Source organism: Aspergillus pseudodeflectus, assembly GCF_044049435.1.
Source record: "Aspergillus pseudodeflectus strain CBS 756.74 chromosome Unknown BJX68scaffold_3, whole genome shotgun sequence".
Lineage (NCBI taxonomy): Eukaryota > Fungi > Ascomycota > Eurotiomycetes > Eurotiales > Aspergillaceae > Aspergillus > Aspergillus pseudodeflectus.
In genome coordinates, this window is record NW_027263779.1 from 489,940 (window position 1) to 513,657 (window position 23,718).

At 53.1% G+C, this 23,718-nt stretch overlaps 9 protein-coding genes across 9 annotated transcripts; 2 read left to right on the top strand and 7 right to left on the bottom strand.

Annotated features, from left to right (window-relative positions):
- Window positions 1-1,489: 1,489 nt before the first annotated feature.
- BJX68DRAFT_261783 (uncharacterized protein) lies at window positions 1,490-2,158 on the bottom strand (the record flags this gene model as incomplete). The annotated part of the gene is made up of 2 exons (XM_071044253.1): window positions 1,490-1,745; window positions 1,797-2,158. The coding sequence occupies 2 exons, from the start codon at window positions 2,156-2,158 to the stop codon at window positions 1,490-1,492; spliced, it is 618 nt and encodes a 205-aa protein (XP_070904279.1).
- Window positions 2,159-2,428: 270 nt separating this feature from the next.
- Window positions 2,429-2,977, bottom strand: BJX68DRAFT_261784 (uncharacterized protein; the record flags this gene model as incomplete). Its single annotated transcript, XM_071044254.1, has 2 exons — window positions 2,429-2,749; window positions 2,810-2,977. 2 exons carry the CDS (start codon window positions 2,975-2,977, stop codon window positions 2,429-2,431), a joined length of 489 nt encoding a protein of 162 aa, XP_070904280.1.
- A 995-nt stretch (window positions 2,978-3,972) lies between these two features.
- On the bottom strand, window positions 3,973-5,914 carry BJX68DRAFT_261785 (major facilitator superfamily domain-containing protein; the record flags this gene model as incomplete). Its single annotated transcript, XM_071044255.1, has 6 exons — window positions 3,973-4,278; window positions 4,343-4,458; window positions 4,523-4,779; window positions 4,845-5,459; window positions 5,510-5,594; window positions 5,641-5,914. The coding sequence occupies 6 exons, from the start codon at window positions 5,912-5,914 to the stop codon at window positions 3,973-3,975; spliced, it is 1,653 nt and encodes a 550-aa protein (XP_070904281.1).
- Window positions 5,915-8,132: 2,218 nt separating this feature from the next.
- BJX68DRAFT_261786 (putative quinol monooxygenase) lies at window positions 8,133-8,508 on the bottom strand (the record flags this gene model as incomplete). The annotated part of the gene is made up of 2 exons (XM_071044256.1): window positions 8,133-8,390; window positions 8,461-8,508. The coding sequence occupies 2 exons, from the start codon at window positions 8,506-8,508 to the stop codon at window positions 8,133-8,135; spliced, it is 306 nt and encodes a 101-aa protein (XP_070904282.1).
- Window positions 8,509-9,189: 681 nt separating this feature from the next.
- Window positions 9,190-10,865, bottom strand: BJX68DRAFT_252318 (general substrate transporter; the record flags this gene model as incomplete). Its single annotated transcript, XM_071042538.1, has 3 exons — window positions 9,190-9,538; window positions 9,611-10,682; window positions 10,736-10,865. The coding sequence occupies 3 exons, from the start codon at window positions 10,863-10,865 to the stop codon at window positions 9,190-9,192; spliced, it is 1,551 nt and encodes a 516-aa protein (XP_070904283.1).
- A 1,450-nt stretch (window positions 10,866-12,315) lies between these two features.
- On the bottom strand, window positions 12,316-14,525 carry BJX68DRAFT_276704 (DUF2264 domain-containing protein). Its single transcript, XM_071048166.1, has 2 exons — window positions 13,680-14,525; window positions 12,316-13,627 (listed from the first exon to the last, which is right to left on the bottom strand). Exons 1-2 carry the CDS (start codon window positions 14,458-14,460, stop codon window positions 12,339-12,341), a joined length of 2,070 nt encoding a protein of 689 aa, XP_070904284.1. The 5' UTR covers window positions 14,461-14,525; the 3' UTR covers window positions 12,316-12,338.
- A 196-nt stretch (window positions 14,526-14,721) lies between these two features.
- On the top strand, window positions 14,722-16,559 carry BJX68DRAFT_276706 (Six-hairpin glycosidase-like protein; the record flags this gene model as incomplete). The annotated part of the gene is made up of 1 exon (XM_071048167.1): window positions 14,722-16,559. Exon 1 carries the CDS (start codon window positions 14,928-14,930, stop codon window positions 16,557-16,559), a length of 1,632 nt encoding a protein of 543 aa, XP_070904285.1. The 5' UTR covers window positions 14,722-14,927.
- Window positions 16,560-17,213: 654 nt separating this feature from the next.
- BJX68DRAFT_226160 (uncharacterized protein) lies at window positions 17,214-18,364 on the top strand. The gene is made up of 2 exons (XM_071038464.1): window positions 17,214-17,732; window positions 17,825-18,364. Exons 1-2 carry the CDS (start codon window positions 17,272-17,274, stop codon window positions 18,288-18,290), a joined length of 927 nt encoding a protein of 308 aa, XP_070904286.1. The 5' UTR covers window positions 17,214-17,271; the 3' UTR covers window positions 18,291-18,364.
- A 158-nt stretch (window positions 18,365-18,522) lies between these two features.
- Window positions 18,523-19,443, bottom strand: BJX68DRAFT_261791 (uncharacterized protein; the record flags this gene model as incomplete). The annotated part of the gene is made up of 1 exon (XM_071044257.1): window positions 18,523-19,443. One exon carries the CDS (start codon window positions 19,441-19,443, stop codon window positions 18,523-18,525), a length of 921 nt encoding a protein of 306 aa, XP_070904287.1.
- Window positions 19,444-23,718: the final 4,275 nt, after the last annotated feature.

A 23,718-nucleotide genomic window follows, 5' to 3' on the forward strand; every position in this document is an offset into this window, starting at 1 on the left:
GTGGGCTGGGAAGATGATAATCTTTGTGTCTGTGAAGGTCTTTTGGGAAGCGGAGGAGCAGTGGTTCCTGCCGGCTTCGTCAATGGCATATTGGGGGATGGCGGAGAGGTTCTAGCTCTATCTATGGCGCTCAGTGGTTTGTCAAACTCAGAAGCGAAGCTGGTTCTCTGGGTACCTAATAACCTTGAGTTTGCAGTAGAAGAGGCCGATTCTCTCGCTATCCTGGAAGCATGAAGCCTGACTCCGAAGGAACGCCATGTAAATTTGGCATTCGGTTCCCCGGGCCTAGCAGGACGCTCCGAAGGAAGAGATGTTTGCCTAACGCGCGGATCAAACTTGTCGCATGTCAGTAACTGGACAGGTATAGGGTCGGCTAGGGTAATAGAACTTAGCCACTCACCAGCTTGTTGTAAATGTTATTGTGATTGGGCTCAGCGGGTAAAAGACTGCCTCCTCCCGGGGTGTCATCGGGCTTGCTCCTCTTGGTGGGACGACTATCGATGTTGCTTCTGACGGGGAGTGGCCTTTCTAATGGTCTGCGCGCCCCCCTGGCCGGCCGTCTCGACATCTCTAACGCCCGTCCCACGCCGGCCACCGGTGGTGTCTCTAGCCTCCACGTCACCAATTCCCCGCTTTCTGCCTCTGCTTCCGTCTGGATTCTGAGAGCTGCTTTCCTTGCGCGCCATAGGAGGTAACTCTCGATTGCGGAGCGTAGGTGCAGGAGACGAAGGGCGCCGTGCATTCGTGACCTGGAGCCCCCAAATATTAAGCTTGCGGGGTGGTGAGGACATGTTGATAAGGCAGGCTGGCTTCAACACTTACAATAGGTGGTTTAGATCTGTGGAAGGAGGGCTGGTTGTGGCTCGTAGGCCTGGGGGCTCTCTTGTGTTACTCCCGGCCTTTGGTAGGCGAGGCGCGTCAATATGGAAAGTCGGGTGTTTGGAACAGTGGAGAAGCAACAATAAGCATATGGGCTTTAACTATCTTTGAGAAAATAAAATCACCAGTCGACATAAGGAAGAAAGACAGAGTAGAAGAATTTTTCAGGACGGAGACGGTGGTCTGGGATACAGACGGCTGAAAAGTGGGTGGGTCCACGAGCAGAATAACTGCTCAAAATACCAAACACAACCCTACAACAACAAAGAATACAATTGAGGAGGTGCAAAGTGAATAGAGATTGTTTAAATATAAGGCAAAATCCCTATTTGATTGGTTGAATTTGTCTATGTATCTAGTGAAGATTGTGACTCTCTGGTATGAGCAACAAGGCCCGAATTCACACCCTTCCTTACACCCCAGGTTAGCCGCTTAGGCTGTCACAACAAATCCTAGGAGAAATGTTCAGATCAATATTTCCGTTCTGCAAGTCTTCAGATTTACCAAGGACGTGTCAGCTCTTCTTATCAGGTGCTGACAGGGAATTTACAAGTTCCTCAAGAGTCCTACAGGTTCTAGCTATCCTCCCTATGTTCTGTATATCCTCCCCCTATCTCTTCTTCTCCTTCAGGAGCTTGTCTAATTCTTCCTTGTTTTCTGCCGCCTCTTTCTTGAGCGTGGCGTTCTCAGTAAAAGCCTGGCGGATAAGGGACTGTAGCCCTTGGTTTGCCTCCTTCAGCAGCTTGTTCTCCGCAATTTGCTCGTCGTTCATGGCGTAGTAACTCTCCAGATTTCGAGTTCCAAAGCGAATTGCCTCTATACTGGTATGGTAGTACTGATCTATATTATTCGCCGTGAGAGTTGAGCTTAGTAGTATCAGCGTGGAGCTCTCGCATGGTTTAGACCGCTCGCTTTACAGGAGCTGAGGCTGTGCCATGTTACGCGTCTCACCCCTTACATCTATGAAAAGGCTGGGAGAGGCTTCTACTACCGCCAGACGTGTTTCTAGCTTTGGAGCTTTGTTAGATGACTTAGCTTGGTTGTCCGGACCATGTTCAGCAGTAGCATCCTGAGACTTTTGCGCTGTAGTCGAGGGTGAGTTGTTCTGATGCTTCTGGCCGTTCTCAGACGTTTCAGGCCGTTGAGGTCGGTCAGATTGTTTGATTCTTTCACTCGTTGATGATGCGGTCCCCAGCTCTTCCGCTTCACCCTGGCTTTCAACAAGTGCGGCCAATGTGACTCGCTGCGACGGCGCAGCAGGAGGGCCTGGCTGCGGCATGGGTATCAAAACCATGAGGTTGACACCCTGACGGGGAGATACCTCTCTGTCCCCTTGGCCCCCAGGCAGTAATTGTCTGGGTCCATTTCTAGAAAGGTTGGATTCTGACACGGACGGTGTGTGTGCCCTACAGCTGGTAGACCGCTGTGCGGTAGGAGGCGCATCGGAACGCCGAGCTAAAGGCTTATGATTGTGCGTATGACTACCAAGCTGTGCAGATTGTGTCGGATGAGAGGAAGTCGAGGAAGCGGATTGTGGCGTCTGTGAAGGCTATGCGCGCTTTTCTGATGGAGTATTCCCTTGCCGGGTCTTGTCTCTGATCGCGCGAATCTCTGGAATGGTTCGGTCAGGCAATCTCTCTCGGTCCACCATGTCCCCATCCGAAACAACACCAGATTCTGACTCTGGGGTGGAGAACCGTGTAGTGGGCCTAGGGCCGATGGATTTTGACTGCCGCTTGGAGGCACGGGACTTGCTTTGCTGCGATGCTTGAACTATGCCTGATGGTTGTGGAAATGTCTCACCGGCTCCTTTGTCCGGCAACGAGGCCTGCAGTGCTGTAGTTCGTGCCTGGCTAGAACGAGACGTCAGCTAGAATAAAGGTTAGTCAACCAAGACCACCATCTCAGGCAACGATAGTCAGCCACTTACCCATCTTGTATGACCATCGTGGTCAATATCTCCAGCGTCGGAGTCGCTGCTCGACTCTATAGTCCACATGGACCTTCTCCTCTTGCTTTGCTGACTTCTCCCGTCGACATTGTGGACAGCAGCTTCCATATCTTTACTCCCCGTACTCCTAGCGTCACCCGCTTCCATACTCGCGTTGTTCACTCCACGTTTTCCGGTCGCTATAGCATTCAGTCGCCGGCGTACATAGCTAGTAAGGGGGAGGTCTCTGCTCTACCCCATACGATGCCACTACGACGACAAGGACAGTTGTGTCCTCTCTGGAAAAAAGTTCCTCTATTCGCAAAAATTGAATATTAGTAGGAACGGAAATAAAAGAAACTCCAGGCTTCTTGCCAGGTAATGGCCAAGGACCAAAGCATCATGACTTACGGAGTGGAATTCGGGCCATGTTAACTCGGCGTGAGCTGTTCGGAGATTGAAGAGCCTATCTAACTCTTCAGGGGTCTAGAGGTCGGCCTCCTGATAGCCGAAAGGCGGGGCCATTTTGGTCGCACTGCGCTCTTTCAAGTGCCCCTTTCTCAGAGATTCGAGTTTAGGTTGTTGCTCGCAGGTTTGGGGTTACCTTTGGGATCTCTTGTCCCCTGCCAGCAGGATAATGCAAAGATTAGACACGCGCGTGATCGAGGGCAGAAAATTGGAAGATAGGTGGTCGTAGCTTGAGGTTTCTTGGAAATGGTCAAGGCAACATATGCTAGAAGTAGATTCAGAGACACACGAAAGAGAAGACCTCACCAGCGAGGATTCGATGGCCTCAATGTAGACGGCAGTGGGTGATTGCAGGGCAAAATAAGTTTTCAACAGGTACAAGTCGGTGCGAAGGGCCATGGCAGTGAAGGAGCATTGTAGGAGAGTGCCTCATCAAGGGACTCAGTCCTGGTTTGTAGAGTGAATGATCCACTTTGGTCACGACTCGGCCTCGATGGTTAAATGCACGCCATTGGGTAGCACCTTGCCACTGAGAATCATAGACATATCATTAGAGTGCCAAATCCCTGGAAGCTAATCCGCTACACATCCCAATGCCAATATCCATGCAGAGACGCCCTGTCCCCTGTTCCTATCCTGTCCTTCCCACGACAAGGCAGCAGGGTGAGCCACAATTATTCCCTACTACCACACACTCAAACCCTCCCTTCCTTCCCCGCCTCCCCGCCAGCAGAGAACTCGACATGCTCGAGCGGCTCCCCCTTCTCATCCCGAATCTTATCATTCTCCGACTCTTCCTCGTTTTTGACCGCATACTCGCCACTACTGTACTTGCCGGCCTTGACATCTCGCCGCCAGAGATACTGGCCAAACATGAAGATCGTCCACCAGCAGATGACAAAGACCGTGTTCACGGTGTATCCCTTGCGCCATTTGGGCGCTTCGACCACGGGGAAGACGGTGATCGGGTAGAAGCTGAAGAAGACCCAGCCGAATGTCATCTAGAGAGAAAGGGTGTTAGGAGGTAAGTTCACAATGGGGGGTGTCGAGTGCCAGTGAGCGTACCATTGCACCAGATGTAAACGCTCTGGCTTCAGAATCATCTTTCATCACCATATTCACCCATGGGAATAATATCGGCGTGACGCACGAGGTGAATCCGAGGAGATAGTACGCGGTGACTGCGACAGTTAGCCAAATTTCCCACCTCATACAAGCGACAAAAACGACACGGGAAAGCCATACACTTAAGTCCGACCGGGATATCCCAAACAAGGAGACAAACATTTCCGAAGAGCAAAATCGAGGCAACGACCGACATGACCGCCCAGAATGGATACACCATGACCAGCGAGGTTGCGAGGATACCGGCGAAGATGGATACGGCTTGTACGCCTGTGGGGATCTGGTTGATCTGCGAGACGGTCCAGGTTCCGTTCATGTCGGCTTCTTCTTTGAGCCAGAGGATCATCTGGCCGGCGACGTAGGATGTGCATTGGAAGCTGGAGAAAGTCACACTGGTTAGCAGTGCCATCCCTTGCGGTTGCGGCTGCGAAATGAGACTCACAAGATGTAGGTGAAAACCGCGATATAGAAATGCCAGTGCGTAAAGACACGCTTAAGCATACGCTTCCCAATCTTTCTGCTCTCCCTCACACCCTCATTGCGCATGCGCGAAACACACAGCTTATGGTTCGCATCAGTCAACCACCACACCTTCGGACTGGACGGCAACCCCGGGAACATGAAGAAGCTGATAAAAGCAATGGGCAAGCTAATGCACCCATCGATGATAAACAGCCATCTCCACCCGGACATCCCATGGACACCATTCAGCGTCTCCTGCGCTGCAGCCTGGAGATGTCCGCCCATAAACGAGCCCAGGTTGCTAGACACGAACCAGACACCGGCACGCTTAAAGAGCTCGTCGCCGCGGTACCACGATGAGAGCACGTACATTGTTCCTGAGGAGACGGGGGTTTCGAGGACACCGAGGAGGAAGCGCAGGCCGTAGATGTCGTGCTTGTTGCGGAGGCGGCTCTGGGCGAAGGTTAGGACGGACCAGCACACTTCCATTGTGGGGAGGAAGTATCGGGAGAATTTCGGGCGCGACATTATCATCATCGAGGGGATTTCGAAGACCATGTAGCCGATGTTGTAGAAGGTGCCGAAGAGAGAGTACCTAGAGGGCGTTAGTCGACTACGCCCCGTAGCCAAAAAGAAATAACTTACTCATTTCCATAGAGCCCCAGCTCCTCCTTCATACCAGAGTTATACGCATTGTTGATATTGACCTGGTCAAGCCACTTGATGAAGTCTGCCAAAGTCAGCCGCTGGTTCCTCAGAAGCTTTCAGAAACCCACATATAAGACAGCAAAGCGGGAGCAGAACACAGTCCAGCTTGAATAAAAGCCTGCGTTCCTCCTTGGAGTAATGGCTCGGGTACCAGTCGAACAGGTAAAGCCACGCAACCCACAGCGAGCGAGGCTTTGGCTTGTTCGCGGAGCTGGGAACAGCAGCGGCATCCTTCTCAGTATCCTCCACAACCTTTACCTCATCATAGGCCGCAGGCGCATTCGGTGTATCGACAGCCATGGGCTGGTCGAGCGAGGTCTTGCCCCTAACGACGTCGGTCATTGTGTTGGTTCTGTCGCGGTCGCGTTCTCTCGATCCTCAACGTCGCGCGGGAATGGAAGTGGAGTGAATCAAGTCTCAAACGATGATCGTCCTGCTCTCTCCATCTTATATAGACCTCAGCCAGCGCCGTTGCAGGATGGTTGTGATTGGATCGTACGACGAGCGAGACCCCGGACAGCTTAAGGCGGAGTGCGGGGTTTCTCCAGTTGCTCTCTGCGCTCGGACAATCTCCAATGGACCCCGGGCGATCGTCCCTCCGAGCACACCATCCCCACCGGAATATGGGGTCCGACGACTTGATAAGGGTCGAATTCAGCCGTTGAGCGGGGAATAAAGCCGATGGTCGACTTTTTCTTTCTTGGTGCCGAGACATTGAGACTGGCCAAGGTCCAAGGTGGCCATCGTGCAGTCGCTGTCGCAAAGAGCTCCTCCGACCAAGTCGCTCCGGATTCTGCTGGTGGCACGTACGGCAAAAGAGCACCGTGGGCATGGCAATCTTAGAGCTCGGAGGCGATGGACTAGGAGAAGACTCAGCGATCAAGATGGCTATGCGAAGGAGACAAAAGAGAAAAAAGACCAGTTGGGATTGCAAGGTATAGGTATAGGAAGCCTACATGAATGACACGCAGGTGTGTCAGAACGTTCTGCGGAACAAATAGCTGACCCTCAAACTACAGAGATTTTGGTACATCGAACTCTATAAAAAGCACCCTATTCTCTATGCTCGCAATATAGTCTTCAGTATTATGCCGCGTATAGTTACTCGCCATCCTCAACCTCCTCCCATACCTCAGCAGGATAAACGGCGCCAGCACAAAAAGCACAGTCAGACACCCCAGTAACATACGCGCCCAATTCACGCCTAGATTATGAAACATTGCTGTCGCAAACAATGGAAATTTGGCACCAAAAGATGAGCGCATAAAATCATTCCCCGCGAGAACAGACGCCGCATACCGTGGATACGCACCCATAGAGGAGGTGAAAATTACACTAAATGATCCGACAACTCCCAAAAGTGAGGAACATCGACGCAACGATAGGAACGATCCACTGAACCGACTGGACCGACGCGGAGTTCCCCCGTCCACCCAAAGAAGACGAGCGAGGCCACGAGACATTTCCTTCGTCGACAGGGCCCTTGCGGACGAGATAATTCTGGCACGTCTCGTCGCTGGTCTCTTCAGGTTGAAGACTCGGTGGTTCGTAAGTATGCGGACGATCTGCCCGAACTGCGAGCCGCGTATGACTTCCATTGCCACGGTGCAAGCTATATTCTTCCTACGGAGCTCCCAGGCCACCCATGAGAGTAGGGTCTAGAATATGAGCCCACTGGTGTCATTCAGGGTTCATGGTAGTGGGTCCAGTCTTGCAAGAACGTTGCCGGCGAGGCCGATGAATCGGGGATTCCGGAAGTTGGATAGATCGAACAATTGCATAGTAAATAGTAGTAGAGAACGGTATATTGTGGTTCGCAAATGATTAAGCATGAGAGTATCCCGTCCATAGTCCCTGAAATATGGGTAACCATCTTGCTTTTCACGTAATATCTCGATGGTGCTGTGGGTCTGCCGGCGCCCACCATGTGGCGAGAAGAACTGCCCAAGCCCAGGGCAAATGCTTAGTGAAAACGATGACCTCATGGCGTTGACTTCTTCAAGCCTCGATCTAGGGTATTCAATCTCACCGACCGCTCCCTTTCAGCTTAGTTCATGACTCAACTTCCATCCGAGTCCCTCCAAGTCTCCGACTGTGACATACAAGCGGCCTTTGGAAGACCACTGACTCGAGTAACTCTCAAAGCTCGTGAGTGAAGAAACACGAATCCAAGGGTTATTTGCCTCCGGCTTGCTATATAAAGATATACCATTATAGGAAGCAAGCTTCATTAACTCCGTCGAACTGTTGAACGACTCGTACTTTCTCTCTCTATACCCGTCCCTCCCTCCGGATTCGCGACGTGTGGTTCTCTGCCAGCTACTACTAGCATCGGTGCTGATACTCTTATATGCAACTTACAAAACAGGGTCTACTCGTAAGGGTAAGTGAAAAGGTGGATCCATGATTAGTTGAATGAGCAGTGACGATTAATAATCACCAAGTAGGACGCACAACCATGGAAAGGTCGTCAATATCCGAACAACTATCGCAGGCAACACCCAAGTCAACATGACCGCCTAGTATGTATTCGAAATCCTTCGACGAAAAACAAATCCCCTCAAGCCTCCTGCGCAACCTCCACAAAAACAGGCCTGAAATCATCCACAACTCCAAACAGCTCCTTCACAAGCGGGAGCTGAGCGTGTTCCACAAACGCATCTTTGCCCGTATACCTCTCGAAGAGATGGAACAGGCGCGGGTTCGCGGGGTCCTGCGTGATGCAGTAGTAGACCGTGCCCTGGTGGGATTTGACCTGCGTTGCGATTTGGGTGATCAAAGAGGCGGCTCGGGTTTCTGTGCCGGGGGTCACCGTGAGCTGTGGCGGGTGGAGGTGTTAGTAGAGGATGAGAGGTGAGGGGAATGAGTCCCGGGGAGAAGGTCTGTACTGTTCCGTAGATGACGAATTCGCCATTAGGGATTTGGGTGAGGTCCATTGCGTAGTGTTAGTGTGAGCTGGGGAGGTTGCTATTGTGACTTGCTAGTATTCTGGAAAGGAAGGCTTTATATATTCTATCCGCCCAACTAACATCTGACTTCATTGCTCCTTATTTCATTCATTTGATTTCTAAGCAAAAGGCGCTGCGTCGGACAGTGGACTCGAATAGTAATCAACAGGTCAGGCAGAATAGTTCTATTCTTCATGATAATAAACAAATTGAAATCAAGCAAGTAATAAGATATATAGCGGATAGGCACCACAAACTCGGGGACGCCTTGAGGCCGTGGCCTAATTACTTCAGTTACGAACACTCCATTTCTCACTCTGATTTTCTTAAATGTGGTAGTCAGTTTGCTATCATGATCTCGGCCTGCGAGGTTAGACCAGAGGATACGAGAACTGTGAGGCGATGGGCTGATTAGTGATCAGTCCACTTTCTTGAGATCCGCTTTAGAAAGTATACTACCTGGAGGTTGAGCGGCGGTCCGAAATTGTGCATAAGGTTCCGGAGCGCGGGCGCTTCAGTCGGGCTTCATCTATCGTTTGTAGACATATGGATCGGGATGAGATGGGGAGGGGGCCTTGACCAGATCGAATAATAAACACGTTTCTCATTTCTAGAATCTAGATCGTAGCATCTCAACCAATCATCTACAGGACATCATCCCCGCTCCATCTAAGCATGCTCAACCTGCGTATCCTCGGCCTCCTTCTCAGCCTTGATAGCCGCCTTCTCCCCAATACTACCACCAACAGCCGCCTGCTCGCCATCAAAGACAAACGCCACGTGCTCGAGGCTGTATCCCTTAGTCTCCGGGTAAAAGAAGAAGGCAATAAAGCTGTAAACGATGAGGACAGCGACAAAGACAAAGTAGTACTTCCACGCAATGGCCGCGAGCGCAATGGGGTTGACAAAGGTGTTGAAGATGAGCGCGGAGATTGCGGAGAGCCAGGCGACGCTGAGACCGCGCGAGCGCAGCGCAAAGGGCCAGATTTCGCAGGGGTAGGCGGTTAGGAAGGGGGTCCTATTGAAAGAAAAGCAAGTTAGTCATGGGTGAATAAGTGGCTTTGGGGGAAACCAAGGTTGATGGGCTTACATCGCGATATCGTATCCTGCAAAGTAGATGAAGATGAAGGGGATGACGGTTGTACCCGTTGCAGCGGCGCCGGTCTCGGCGAACGCGCCAGAGAGACCGGTGATGATGATGTAACTGGTCAGCATGATACCGGCAGAGGTCAGGAAGAGCGGGCGGCGACCAGCTCGTTCAATCAGGGATGCACCAACGGCGGCGAATCCCAAGTTCCAGATCTGAAGGCAGCCAGAGATGAGCAGCTGATCTCTAGTCTCGGTAATGCCGACAGTATCGAGGACCATGGCGAGGTAGTAGGAGACGACACCATTGCCGCACCACTGCGAGGTGATGCCCAGGGAGATTGTGATGAGTAGACGGTGGCGGTTTCCTGGGGTCTTGATCATGTCGAGGTAGCTTGCGGATGCATTGGCCTCCTTCTCTGCCACGATTGCGCCTTGGATCTCGTTGACCTCGGAGGAGATGAGCGGGGTGGTTTGGTCTCCACCAGCATGAAGATCCGCCAGCACCTTGCGAGCATCCTCAATACGGTCTCTGTCAATCAACCAACGGGGGCTCTCTGGTGTAATGAACAGTCCGGGAACAGCGATAATAGGAAGAAGGATCTGCAGGAGGGTTGGCAGTCTCCAAGACCATGACGAGGTATAATCGCGGGTTGCAAAAGTGACCCAGGACGAAATGACCGCGCCAATGTAGTATCCAACCATGAAGAGCGCACTCGTGACACTGCGGAAATCCGGGTAGGCGATCTCACTCAGCAAGAGAGGTCCCGCAGTGCTGACCCAGCCAGAGCCCAGACCGATGATCACACGAGAGACAATGAAGACACTGTCGTTTGGAGCAGCGGCACCGAGAATACCGCCGACTGTGAGGAATACGATTCCAATGAAGATGCAGGGCTTTCGTCCGAATTTGTTACATCCCCATCCACCGAGCAATAGTGAGACGAGACAGCCAACACAGTATATGCCGTTGATGAACCCGAGCCATGTGCCGTCAGGTGTCTGCATGAAGTTCATCCAGCTATCCAGGGACTGGAGACCGTTGACCAATGAGCCATCGAAGCCGTTTGAGGAGGCTGCATGACGAGGAGATTAGTATACGGTCACAACGAATAGTCAGCCCACTTACAAAGTAGTGTCAGCGAGAGCAGGCAGAAGTTGAGTCGACGTAGTTGAGGGTCTTTCCACCAGATCTTCTTCGCAGTAGCAGCTACTGCTGATTGACCATCAACATGGTCCTCGGAGTTTCGGGCCGTCATTTTCGTGCGCTATATCCCAGTCCGTTCTGAATCTGGTATGCAGTAGATAGGTCCACTGCCCCAACGGCCTCGTCAAGGTCTTATACACTCGAACTCGCAAAAGAGAAGCGCCAGCGCTCCCGAGGGCCGAGTCAGTCCTGAGCAAGTTTGCCCGAAGTTTAGCCGGCTGGGGAGACCTCCACAAAACCTCTCGTCCGGAACCTGGAGCAAGTGTGGAGGAGCCCCATGCAACGCTTCTGCTTGGTCCAGTCTCTTCGCTGGGAGCCACTCCAGTTGATTAAAAGAATGCAGGTGACACCTGTTTTGGTCCCGACTCTCCCAGAAACCACGTCTTTACGAGCGGTGCTCTCTTGGCAAGATGGCGATGAGGGAGGTTTTCCGGCTGGAAGGCTTCGGCCAGGCAATCGAAGCCGAGAGGCGAGGGCGCGCGGTGGCTGTTTTAAATCCTGGATTCGTTGCTTAGGGGCTTTTGACTTTCGGGCGCGCGCGTCTCGTGGCCAATGACCCCTGCCGGAAGCCTCGTATACGCTTGGCATGGGGCCGAATCAATCTGATTTTCAAACTCTCTTCTCACCAGGAGAGACACTGGGTTTCTCGATGAAATGAAGATCCAACTTTGGGGGATGGAGAACTGCAAACCCGTAAGCTGCAGATTCGAATCTTGGGGTTCGTCTTCCCCGCGCTCCGAAATCGCCAGTTTCGAGTCGCGGTCTCGGCATTCGGGGCCCCAACAGCGCGTCGCCCCGTTTCGGGAAAAGTGCAGGACTCGCGCCTGACTCGCGCATTGCCGGCAGCCATCGTCGGCAGAGCAAATTTCCGTCCGCGAGCTAGTGTCCATGACTCTGCGACCCGTCACTCAACGAATGACGGTCCCCATGGCAGATCGCAGTCTCCGCATCATGCTTGTCTAGAAAAACCGACTTCACCAGCTCACCTCCTGGTCAACACTGAACTCGCGGCAAACCGTGGTTGAGGATGAATGCCAAGCGAAGAATTTGTAAGGCTCGGGCAGGTACCCGAGTTGGTCGGACCATGTCCGCTTCTCCGCGCCCGCGCGGCCTGGTCCAAGTTGTCGAGTCACCACTCCCTTGGATACGTACGTAGTCGACGGAGATTTGCATTAACTTGAGGAATTGAATATACATGCCGCTTCATTATGCAGGTCATGGGATGATGATTCAAATCTCGGGTCGCTAAGTTCTGTCCCTCCCAAGGGAGATGAGATATATATCCGCGTGTATGCAATAACGAGGCAGCAACCATCATTCAACGACGACGGATTGCCGGGCCGAACAGCCTATGATCTAGAGCACAAACAACCAATCAGAGGTGCGAATAAAAATGTGTATGGACGTTCGATATAAAGTGGATTCAACGTGCAGCATGAAATGGCTATCCTACTCCCACGTTTTGCCAAGACACTTCAATTCAAACTTGATCAAATGCTTTCATCCGGGGAGGAGCAAAACTGCGTCACAAGACTGTGATCTCCAGGTCATCGTCAACAAGTTTCACTTTGAGATTCGGCCGGTTACGCCACAAATCAAGGACTGTCTGTCGGTCAACGCTGGCTGCGCCGGCAACGGCAAACACGCCGGTTGCAAGCCACAATTCTCGGCCACTCGTCGCTTGTCCTGCTCGGGTACCACCGTCCAATCCAACAGGAGGTACATCGTGCCGTACAGAAGGGATAAAAGTTCTTGATACGATGAGGTTCGTGTTCGGGTCCGCTCTGAGCATGAATGCCTTGCTTTTAACATTGGCTTGCTGGGAGGCGGAGATTTCGGTTTGCGGGGTCAGATCAACAATTCCAGCAGTCCCGGCACGCGATCTCAACAGGCAGCTGGTTCCGTCCACGCAACATCCGTGTTCCGTTCCCACCAACGATTCCGTGTTCGGAATAAACGCGCCCTCGGCAGTCTCTGCGTCAAGGGCGAATCCACTGTCCACGAGCTCTAGTGCATTATCAGCCAGACTTGATTGATCAAATCCGTTTAGTTGCACCCGATGTACCCTGACATGCCACCCGGGAAACACCTCCATCAGCGGAACCAGTACAGACGTGATGGTAACGTCCAGATACCTCCATGGTCGCCACTCACTAGCCAGGGCCGATATAGTCCTGGAGCTCTCCGATGTCTTGATAGATAGTATCCGCTCATTGCCCGGCTCCGACCTGACTTTCCAAGTTTCGCCTCCGTCATGGGACACGCTCAACGTGCTATCCGGCGCCATCTGCTCGAGAAGCGGCCCACAGGGTACACTAAACCCAAACGCAGAAGAATAAGCGAACTTGCCATATTTCGCCTCCCGTGCTTTATGGGACTTTCTCGTCATCTGACCTGAAGAGAGAAGGAAGTGGTGTTCGGGGGTATTGCAAAGGATCTGTCGTGGGGGCCAGACCACTTCGACAGAAGGCAAAGATGATGGGTGTGGCAACTCCTCGGCCTTCCAGAATTCGTGGTCCTCCGGGAGCATCAGCACGATGAAGCTCTTGAGACACCAGTAGACGGATTGCGGAGAGTTGTAATTCTCGCTCAGGTACATGTTCGGGTAAGTGAAGCCGATGTTGAGCGTGCCGTCTGCGTTGAAGATGTCGGGATGCTTAGACCACCAGCGGAGATGACGGAGGAGCAGGCCTTTCGCCACGCCGATGTTGTCCAATGGTGCTGGCAACTCGATTCCAGCGCATGCTAACGCAGACCAGAATGCAGCGAATGCGAAGCGGTATGTCATGCTCCGACCGAATGGGATGGCAGCACCTGGGAGCATTAATTCACATGGACATATCGACGAGACCTGGATCAAACTTACCGTCTTTGTCGAAATACCTCCAGTACGAAGCACCAAATTGCCTCGCTGACTGACGGTACATCTCCGTCCTGGTCTCATCTTCATCGCTAGCGAACCGGATGTAGAGGAGCTGTGCAAATTGAATAGCGAAACTACCAGAGTAGTAATCTGCCTGCTTCCGCTCGTCGCCCCAAAGTCCATCACTCGACCACCCTTCCCCAAGCTGGAATGAGTCAAGAATCATGAGATCCTCGTTGATCTGGCCCTGAAGCTCCTCTCGAGGGACATTAAGTACCTTGACGAGCGCAAGATTCACGAAAACCCGGAACCACAGCCAGTTATTCTGCGGCATTTTGTTGTGGTTAATCTGTCGAAGCCAGTTCGCAAGGTTCGTCTTTGCTCTGTCGTCCAGGTTCCCAATGATCGAATCCGGCCTCGCTAGAAGCGCACATGCTATCGATTCCATCTCAACCATTCTCTGATCAAAGTTACTCAGGTCACCCCAATACTCCGAAGACCCTGGGTCCGTTCCGACGATGAGACCAGCAATCCATGATTCCAAACCGACAGTACCACCGAGCAGCTCGTTAAGCAGGAATGGAACGACCCAAAGTGGGCGTGCAAAACCTTCAAGTTGCGCTGCGGTCTCATCAAAACCAGCTGCCGTCGCGACAGAAATCTTGATTCTCGCTTTGTCCTTGCTCTTGTGCGGCTCGAGTGCGGAGAGGAGAGCCACGGCTGCTCGGACGAGGTCCGACCGTGTCTCGAATGTGTTATCACTGAAGCCGCGTAGTGGTGGCATCTTGGATGAGATTTTCTGGTGGTGGAGAGAGTCGCTCCATTGTGTCTTGACAAGTCATCTCATCAAACTTCTCCAAACAAGCAGCAGTGTTTGACGCTGCCCTTCGGCCTCGGGGCCGGCCTCACCCCGAGGAGGGGATTCCGCTGACTGGTGGGCATTTTGCGGGGGCCGGAGGATCGCAGTCGGGGTTCGGAGGATTCACGGCGGAATACCCCGATGCTACCTATTTGCTTTCTAATGCAACTACTACTTGTCGAATGAGGGGAATATAACTCGACCAAACCGGATAGGAATGGCGTGGCGTACCCAACTTCTCTAAACTGGCATTTGTCGCCGATTGTCGTTATCGATCCCGGGTTTATACGAGCCTCAGGATATGCTTTCCAGGATCAGTCCTTGTTTGCGATAAAGAGCCGGATAGAAAGTGAGTGCAGGGCTGTTGATAAGGTCGACGACTGTCATTCACCATGTCGAATTCATCCTCGCGTACCCCGAGTACTTCCTCTTCCCCCGGCCTCGGTGGCCCTACAGCAAAGAAACGCAAGGCCTCGAGCATCACCTCAATATCAGACAACCAAACCGATCCGGAGGAAGAGGCACCCAAATCATTCCGCAACTATGCCCTCAAGACGCAAATCCCCGAGCTCTTCGAAGAGAATGTCCTAGCCAAAATCATCCGGGTAGCATCCCGCTCAATGCGAGAATCCAGCGTCTTCAGCCAGATCAACGGCGTGCCACTATCCTATCCGGAGACCGTCCCGCAAAGCGGACCGAATGCGGGATTGTACGAGTTTCGCGATCCGGAGTTCTGGACGTGTGGATTCTTCCCGGGGAGTTTGTATTCGTTGCTAGAGAGATCCGTCAAGCATCCGCAGTCCATCAAAGTGGGCTCTGATTTCTCGACTATTGGTGTGCGGGAACTCCGCGCTCAGCTACGCTCCCTGGGCAAGTCATGGTCGAGGTCACTTCACAGCATGGCGTTTCGGACGGATACCCATGATATCGGGTTCATCGTCATGCCTGCCCTGAGACGGGACTGGGAGCTAACCGGGAACGAGCAGAGCCTCCGATCGATTATCCAAGCCGCCCGGAGTCTAGCTACGCGATATGTGGCTTCATCCGGCGCGATCCGCAGCTGGGATTGCCTAGTAAAGAAGGAGCTCACGGTGACAGACCAGACTGAGAATTCGCTCATTATCATCGACAGTCTTTGTAATCTGGACCTGCTCTACTACGCCGCAGCACACGCAGGAGATGAGAGTCTAGCGAACATCGCGACAAGCCACGCACGAAAACTTCTTACAACGCACCTCCGTCCAGAAAACGGGATAGTCGTTCCGAATTCAGGATACCAGGGTCAATTGTATTCCACATGCCACGTCGCCAATATCGAGCCCGCGACAGGAAAGCTGAAATGGCGATGGACAGCGCAGGGCTACGCGAATGAGTCGACTTGGGCACGAGGCCAGTCATGGGCGATTCTTGGATACGCGCAGACATACATGTGGACGAAGGACACAACATTCCTCGATGCAGCATGTGGTGTCGCAGAGTACTTCCTCCACCGCCTCGATACATCTCCCGCATGTGTCGAGATCGAGCGTGCCTCTACTTCTACCTCTACTTCAACAGCACAACCCCCCTTCCAACTACCCGGCACCCGAAAGTCAACAAAGGGCCGTCACGTCCCACTCTGGGACTTCGATGCCCCAATCGAGAACCCCTCCGACCCCCTCCGAGACTCCTCATCAGGCGTCATCGCCGCAAACGGACTCCTCATCCTCTCTCAAGCACTCAAAGCACTGGGCCAAGACAGCCTCTCGCGCCGCTTTCTCACCGCAGCAATTGATATCGTCCGCGATACGGTGGACCTCTGCCTCGCCACCGAGAAAGCCCAGTTTATCGGCGGCGGCGGGGAGGGAGCTGATCTGCGCGTTGAGGACGCAGAGGTCGGGGTGACCTTCGACTCGATCTTGAAGAATGGCACCGCGAACAATAACCAGGGCGCAAGGCGAAGGTATGCGAACCATGGGCTTGTCTACGGGGACTATTATCTGATAGAGTTTGGGAATCGGTTGTTGGATCTTAGCCTTGTATAGACTGCTGTGTACTGAGTATAGATGTCACAATAGCAATTGGAGAGTTTCTTGCATGCCCAGTGGCCGTGAAGGTGGGTGTAGGACTAGGAAGATATAGCAGACCTGATAGGGTGCGGCTCTTCACCTTCCTTCCGTGACGGAATGCAGTAACCAGTAGGAGAATTTGTCGTATCCCGGCGTATGCCTCGCCTCAGCTTGGCTTCCTGCAACCTACTGTCTCCAGGGTCCTGCATGCCAATGTGGCTTCATATAGCTTCCCTTGGCCCGCGGTTCCTCTTCGGTGTCACAGGCGTGTAAGCACATCTGACACGACCTGGATTATTGCTCCTTGAGACTATGTGGAGTTGCATCGCAAAGCTGAGGTTGAGTACATTCTCCTGGCAAATCAGAATGGTTTCTCAAGGGTGAGGTTCAAACTCCATTGAGCTTGTATGACTGGAGATTTCACCTGACTCTGGACCCTAAACCCGTAGCCGACCTCGTATTCGCCGGGCCAAGGACACCAATGAAGCCACTGCGCCGCGCCAAGCAGGCACTTTGATGAGAGCCAAGAGCCTCAAAGGGCCAAGGGTCAAGCGCCTGAATTAAATTGAACCCCGCGCGTATAAAGCCCGTGTGGTCCCCCGAACCCCACGCGAAACCCCCCAGCGCCCCTCTCAAATCAACCCGACTCCGCACAACACAACGCCTCCAAAGGCCAGCCATCACCAAAATGCCCACCGCTTCATCAATCCTCGGCTACTCAATCACAAACTGGGGCCCGCTCCCGACAGACTTTGCCCTCCCAGCCTCATGCCTCTCAACGACAAACTGGGGCATTGCCAGGACGGGCCTACCCGAGGCCCCCATCTTCGTCGACTGCAACCAGGACACCGACGCGCTCTGCGCGCCAACCCCGACAGACTCGAACGCGCTCGAAACCGCGATCGCGATAAATGATATACCGGGCGATGGATTGATCGGCCCGTATTATTCGCCCGGAATTGCGTGTCCGGCGGACTGGACGACGGTTGGTGTTGCGGTTCGTGGGGAGAGTACGGTTTCGCGGTCGGGGATTGTTGCTGTGCCGACTGGGACGGAGGATGGCGGGCCTGCGCCGACGTTTTATAATAATCATGATGTGTTGATTGATTTGCTGGATGTGGGCGAGACGGCGGTTTGGTGTTGTCCTGAGTATGTTTCTCCCACTGTCATCCGCTCAAAAACCAACGCGCACAGATCGCTCTGTTATGTTGAAAGCTAGCTAACAGGAATTGAACAAACAGATCAGCGACGGCCTACCCAGGAGGCGGCGTATGTCTCTCTGCCTTATCCGACTACAGATTCTCCACCGCGTGCAGATCTTACTACACAGCGTCGGACATCGCGGCATACACGACCGGCATCCCCGGAGACGACGGGCAGACGACAGAGGGGGAGTTGCTCATTATCACAGCGACGACAACAGCGACGGTTGAAACGACGACGTTCTCGAGTAGCGAGGCCACCGACTACATCGCGTATTCGCAGCTCGCCCTGATCCGGTTTGTGCACAAGCCGTCGGATTTGGCGGAGAGTGGGGGTGGAGATGGTGAGAATGAGGACCAGGAGGGTGATAATAGCTCTGATCCCAGTGAGACGAATGCTGCGGGGAGAATTGGTGCGACCGGTGCAGGTGGCGCTTGGGGTGGCGTTGTTGGGAGCTTGGTTGCTTCGGTTGTTGCTGGAGCTGCGCTTGTCCTGATTCGTTAGATTGTCTGAAGCGAATGAGGACCTGGAGATGTAGTGTCATAGCTGAGAAGATGAAAGGATTAATTCAATGCGACTATAACGGAGCATTTGTAGTGTGAAGATGGAGGCGTCTGTTACCGACGGTACGTGATTGTGAGGAGGTAACCCTGGGAAGTTGAGCTGACACTGCTTTCTCGAGATATCAGACACTCGCGCAGTGGGACAGGTGAGTTAGTCATAGTCAAGGGAGATGTCAACGTAGCAACACCCGTGGGAGAGTCGTGACTGTTGTGGTGCCAGATGATCGACGATCTATTAAGTCCAACAATGCCTTCTGAGCCTTCAAGCTCTCTTCCTGAGCACGAATGGACGACTCAAGTGCATCTCGTATGATCTCGTCCGCCCCAGCAGCCACGCCAATGGTACTGCTGACCCCCAGCCGAGGCCTAGGCACACCATCGCCCAGATCCTGGAGCTCTTCGTCGGTAGACCGAGACGAGGGGTACGAGGCCACCAAAAACGGCAAGAACGCATCCTGAAGCATTACAAACAAGAAAACGCTGAAAACGAGGAAGACCCAAAAGTTGGCGTCACGACCTCGCAAGTTGCCCAGCTCTGCGTCCCACACGCAGCGCAAGTAGATACCGAGTGCGGCAAAAGCGGTCAGGATTGACAACCTGAGTAGCTTGCCTGGGGTCGTCAAGAGGACCGCCGATCTGAGCGAGGGGATTTTCTTCTCTGTCGCATTGATAGAGCGAGATCGGGTGTCGAATATCTGGCGCAGGCTGTGGGATCTTTGAGTAGTCGTGAGCCACGAGCGAACTTCCTCGGGGTTGTGAAGGTCGCTCAAAATCTGCTGAACAATGAAGGCCAGAAATGTCGTCAGTATTCCGCAAATAAGACTCGAATATGCAACGGCTGTGGCGGCCCAATGTACGCTGTCGAAGTTGGGAAGACTGATCATGGTGATGGCTATTTGGGCGATGATTGCGGCCTGTATACAAGTCACTAAAGGTCCAACCAGTTTCCATTCCAAGATGAGGGGCTTCGAGCAGGCTATACTCACTGCAACAGCTTCCATTGCCAATGTGTCTTTGTAAGCGTCCTTTACCTTCTTCGCTTCTTGCGCATCTCCATTGACCACGTATTTCCGTATCCGGCATGCGACATGCATGATCTCAGGATTGAGGAGACACTCCAACATCAGTGGATTGTATTTGTTCTCTTTCCAGAGGAGCATGAAGCCCTCGTGGTATGGAAACCAAATCACTAGCCTTAATGAGCCGACTCTGATCTCAGAAAACACATCTTTAATGAATGACCGTGCCATGGTGTTTTCGGTAATGAAAATCGCGGAATCGTAGATGCAGCTTTCCCATTGGCATAAGCGGGCGCGGTCGCAGGTGCGCAGCACTTTATAGCGCAGTCCACAAGGCTGCCGACTGCCCAGCGCCAAGCCAAGGCTGGATCTTGGGGGCTGTGGTCCGACGCACTCTCGGATTTGGCCTGCCGTTATTGGCACCACCTTGCTGTCCTCATCGTATCCACAGTCTCTGATCATCCATGGTGTATCGCATTTCCAAAGCCTGCCCACCTTCCCTAAAGGCTCTGTCGACACAGAGCGCCGGTCTGATACCAGCCTCGTGTCTAACCTTTGTCGGTTGAGCGTCTAAGGCCCTGGGTATCGATATGTACCCCGGCCTATCGCCAGAAGGCATCTCCTCATTCAAACAGCGTTGGGTGGGAGTCGGGATCGTTTGCGCTTGCCTTCTGCTGGGAGTGAGGACAAAGGCCAAGGATATTCGCGCGACAACAGATGGTGACAGCAGAACTTGCGAGTCGTGTAGGGTACCTTGTAGCTGGGTTCAGGTCCGCACGACGTGGCGATAGGAAGGTACGAGTCGGGGCAGCGCCTGCCAGAGACTGCGGTCGTTTCCAAGGTTTCTCACCTTTCCGACCTTCCGACTTTCCCGACTTTCCCCTCCCTCTTGAAACGGGGAATGCTGTGGGAGAAAGCAGTTCCGGGCTGACGGTCCGCAGGAAACAAGGGCCGGCTCCATTGGACGAGAAAGGTGGGTTTATGCAGTCTTCGTTTGTTTGCTTCTTCTGCTACGCGCCGGCCATACGAATTGGGCAGCCTGCAGGAGCTCAGCTCAACCCAATTCAGCCTCGAGACAAACATTCTCATTATCACCCTCAGCTCCATCTCCCCCACACCACTGTCCTTTGGGCTCTGATTTAGGTCACAAATTTCTGACAATGTTGCTCCTACTATGTTGTCTAGGTCTCTCAAGCTTCCCGCTGGCCGCCGCAGCGGGGGGCTGGGACGACTTTTCAAACAACCTCGCAACCGATCTCGCGCCGTTTCTCTCGCTCTTCGGAGAGCAGGTGACCAAGCAGTATCTGAGCGAAAGCACGACCTTTCTCGATTACTTCATTTTTGCCATGGCCCCGATGGGCATCCTCACAGCGGTCGTGTCGGCCATCCGCGTCTGTGGGAGCCCGTCTCTTCGCGCATTTATCGGTCGCGCACAAGAGGGGGCAGGAATTGCCGAGGCAGAGCTGTGTTCCTCAACAAGCCGTGATGTGTGCGAGCTGTACAATAATGGTGGGATTGCGCGCGTTTTTGGGCGTCCTAAGATCCTGGAAGTGGTATATGATCCCGACAATCGAGACTTCTCCGATGGCACCGCAGGGATATACACCTTTCAACAGTATGTAGCGGAAAAGGGCAAAGGAAATTGGCTCCGGACTAGGCCCACGAAGTCTGAACCGTCAAATTCTTACGCAGAAGCTGCCCCCCTTATCAAACCGCCTCCAGACCCTTTCGCCCCGAACCTGTCCCTCAATCTTGGCATTCGGAAACAGCACCCGGTCATCTTTCGCTTTGTTGCCCTAGTTGGGCTTACTTTGCAGTGTGGTGTACTTACTTTCGCAGGTGTCGTGACGTATTATCTCGAGTGGGAAAAGGATGGCAGACGCCCCGAACAATACGCTTGCCCACTTGTGCTTGTGGGGTCGGTCTTGGTCTGCGCAGGGATGTTCCTCTGTGCTTTCCTTGTCGGACAGAGCACGCAAGAGGAAGTTTGGGAACGAAGGGGAAAAGATAGGGCATCGATGCATTGGGTCCAACCTGGAGGCCAGGTCATTGGTGACCAGACATTTGACGCCTTTGCTTATGCGGATAGCGATGATCCACAGACGGTCCTCAAGGAATATACCGTCGCTTGGAAAAGGGCTGACCTTGACCACGCGGGAACTGTAGTCTGGATGGCTGTTGCCTTAACCGTCGCGGGGTTCGTTCTGCAGTTCACCGGCCTTCGAGCCATCCATTCAGCCGTTGCTATTGCCCAGCTCAGCGCTACAATGGTCATGTCACTGGCACGCGCAGCACTTCGTATGCAACGGTTGAAGCCGGAGGCTAACAAACTTCGCCGCTTTCCGGACCTAGTCATTGGCCATGAGTTGGATTGGCTTGCATTGCGCATCGCCTGGCCTGACATTCTGGCGGACTTGGGTATCCCTCGGCTGCTTCTAGAGACTCGCCGTGGTTCGTGGACCTTTTGCGGTAGCCTCAAGCCAGGCTCTGGTCTCTCGCCAAAGGTTTTACCAGGGCCTACATGCATGCCTAATAGCCCAAATACTGCAGTCGAAGTGTTGGCGTTTCGTACGCGCTTGGCAGAGCTGACGATGTCGCCTCTCTCTCAGTCAAAAGTCTTGACGTCTGCAAGGCACTTTAACGCCGAGATGGTCGAAGTCCGCCGTGTAGCACGGCAACTTGCATCCGCAATGGACATGGCTGTAAGCATTATTCTTACCAATAGCCTTACATTTCAGAGAGACTGGGGTGACACGGAGAGTATTTTGTGGCCGATGGTGTGCGAGATATCGCACCAGCCCCGTCACAGCTCTTTCCGCGGGAAGCGTCATAGCGTGATGCTACACTTCGATAAGGTTGCACCTGATACGAGTCGAACAAATGGCCTTTGGTCTCTTCGCGACAAAGCACAGCTTGAAGGGGTCCTTGGGCTCTGGCTGTGGTCAATGAGACTGGTATCTGGAGAGTACCAAATGAGTAGGCGGCCGGCTGAATCCACGTGCAACCATAATCGTGTCCGAAGAATCATCTCTACCGCTGCAAATGCTGCGGAAACGGAGATTAAACTCTGGGCTCCTGGCCAACTCTTGCACGTGTCCTTTGACGAGGCTCACCTACTGTCAGCCGAGTACGGGCATCCCAGTACCCAGTGGCTTGCGCCTGCCGGTGGAAGATATGGATACCACATGCTGGATTTTTCTCCATATTTACATGGTGAGTCTCAAGTGTTCCAGATATTCGGCTGGTACGCATCGGGTATTACCAATGCCACGCCACCTGGGATATTGCCAATATGTTCTATTCCAACTGAAAGTCCATTGGCGGTACTTTGCGCGCAAGAGATCTTTGGATCGTTTATCAAGGAGGCCTTTCGCCTGATAGACGATATTGGTGCGTTTAAGATAGGAGACGAAGGCCTAAACTTTCGCCTGGAAAACCAGTGGGTAACCGAGCTTGCGAAGATATTCTCGGACAATCAACTGGGTTCAGATCAGGAAGCTCTGTTATGCGTCCTACCAGCGGTGGTATCCCGTTCTGGACTGTCGTCCTCGAAATGCGCATTGAAGGCAGCAAAACAAGTTGCCATCACACATCGGCGCGAGAAGAAATGGAGGGAGGCAGAACGGGTTCTGAGATGGATATATGCGATGATGATCGAAGAAGGTGTGCAGAAAGTCAACTCTGCTGGTTGGGATGAGCTTGATATCGACCAGATTGTCCTCGCCCTTGCAGAGCTGTACCGGAATGCTCTGCTCGAAGACGAATCAAGGAGCCTCGGGATGGACGGTATTGAATGGCTGTCGCAGCAAACCTCCATCCCTACCGCCTATACACAAAAGATGATACGTCGGTACAAGGGAGTGATGGAGAAATCATTCGAACGGAGCAGGGGTGGGGACGATTTCGGGGCGTCAGACTTTGTGGGTCAACATCAAACTCTGAGCAGACTTACTCGCATAGGTATAAAACCAGCCGATGTACCAAAGGGACCCCTTGAGCTGGTGACTGCTGCTAAAAGCGGCTGGCCTGACGTTGTATGCGCTCTTTTAGGCCTCGGTGCTGATCCGAATGGCAAAGTTTGGGCAGCTCCATACCACCCGCTGTGTTTTGCCGTACAGAAAGGAAGTGCCCTGGCTGTGAAGGAGCTTTTGGACTGGGGAGCAGACCCCGAGAAGGGTGATATTGATGACCTCAGTCCTCTCCTATTCGCAGCAAAAGCTGGCAATGTCCTGGTGGTTGCAGCACAGTTGACAGATAGCCGTACCTCGGTGAAAGCGAAAGACACTGACGGCCTGACCGCATTGGCTTTGGCGGCAGCCCGTGGTCATGGTGCTGTCGTAAAAGCCTTGC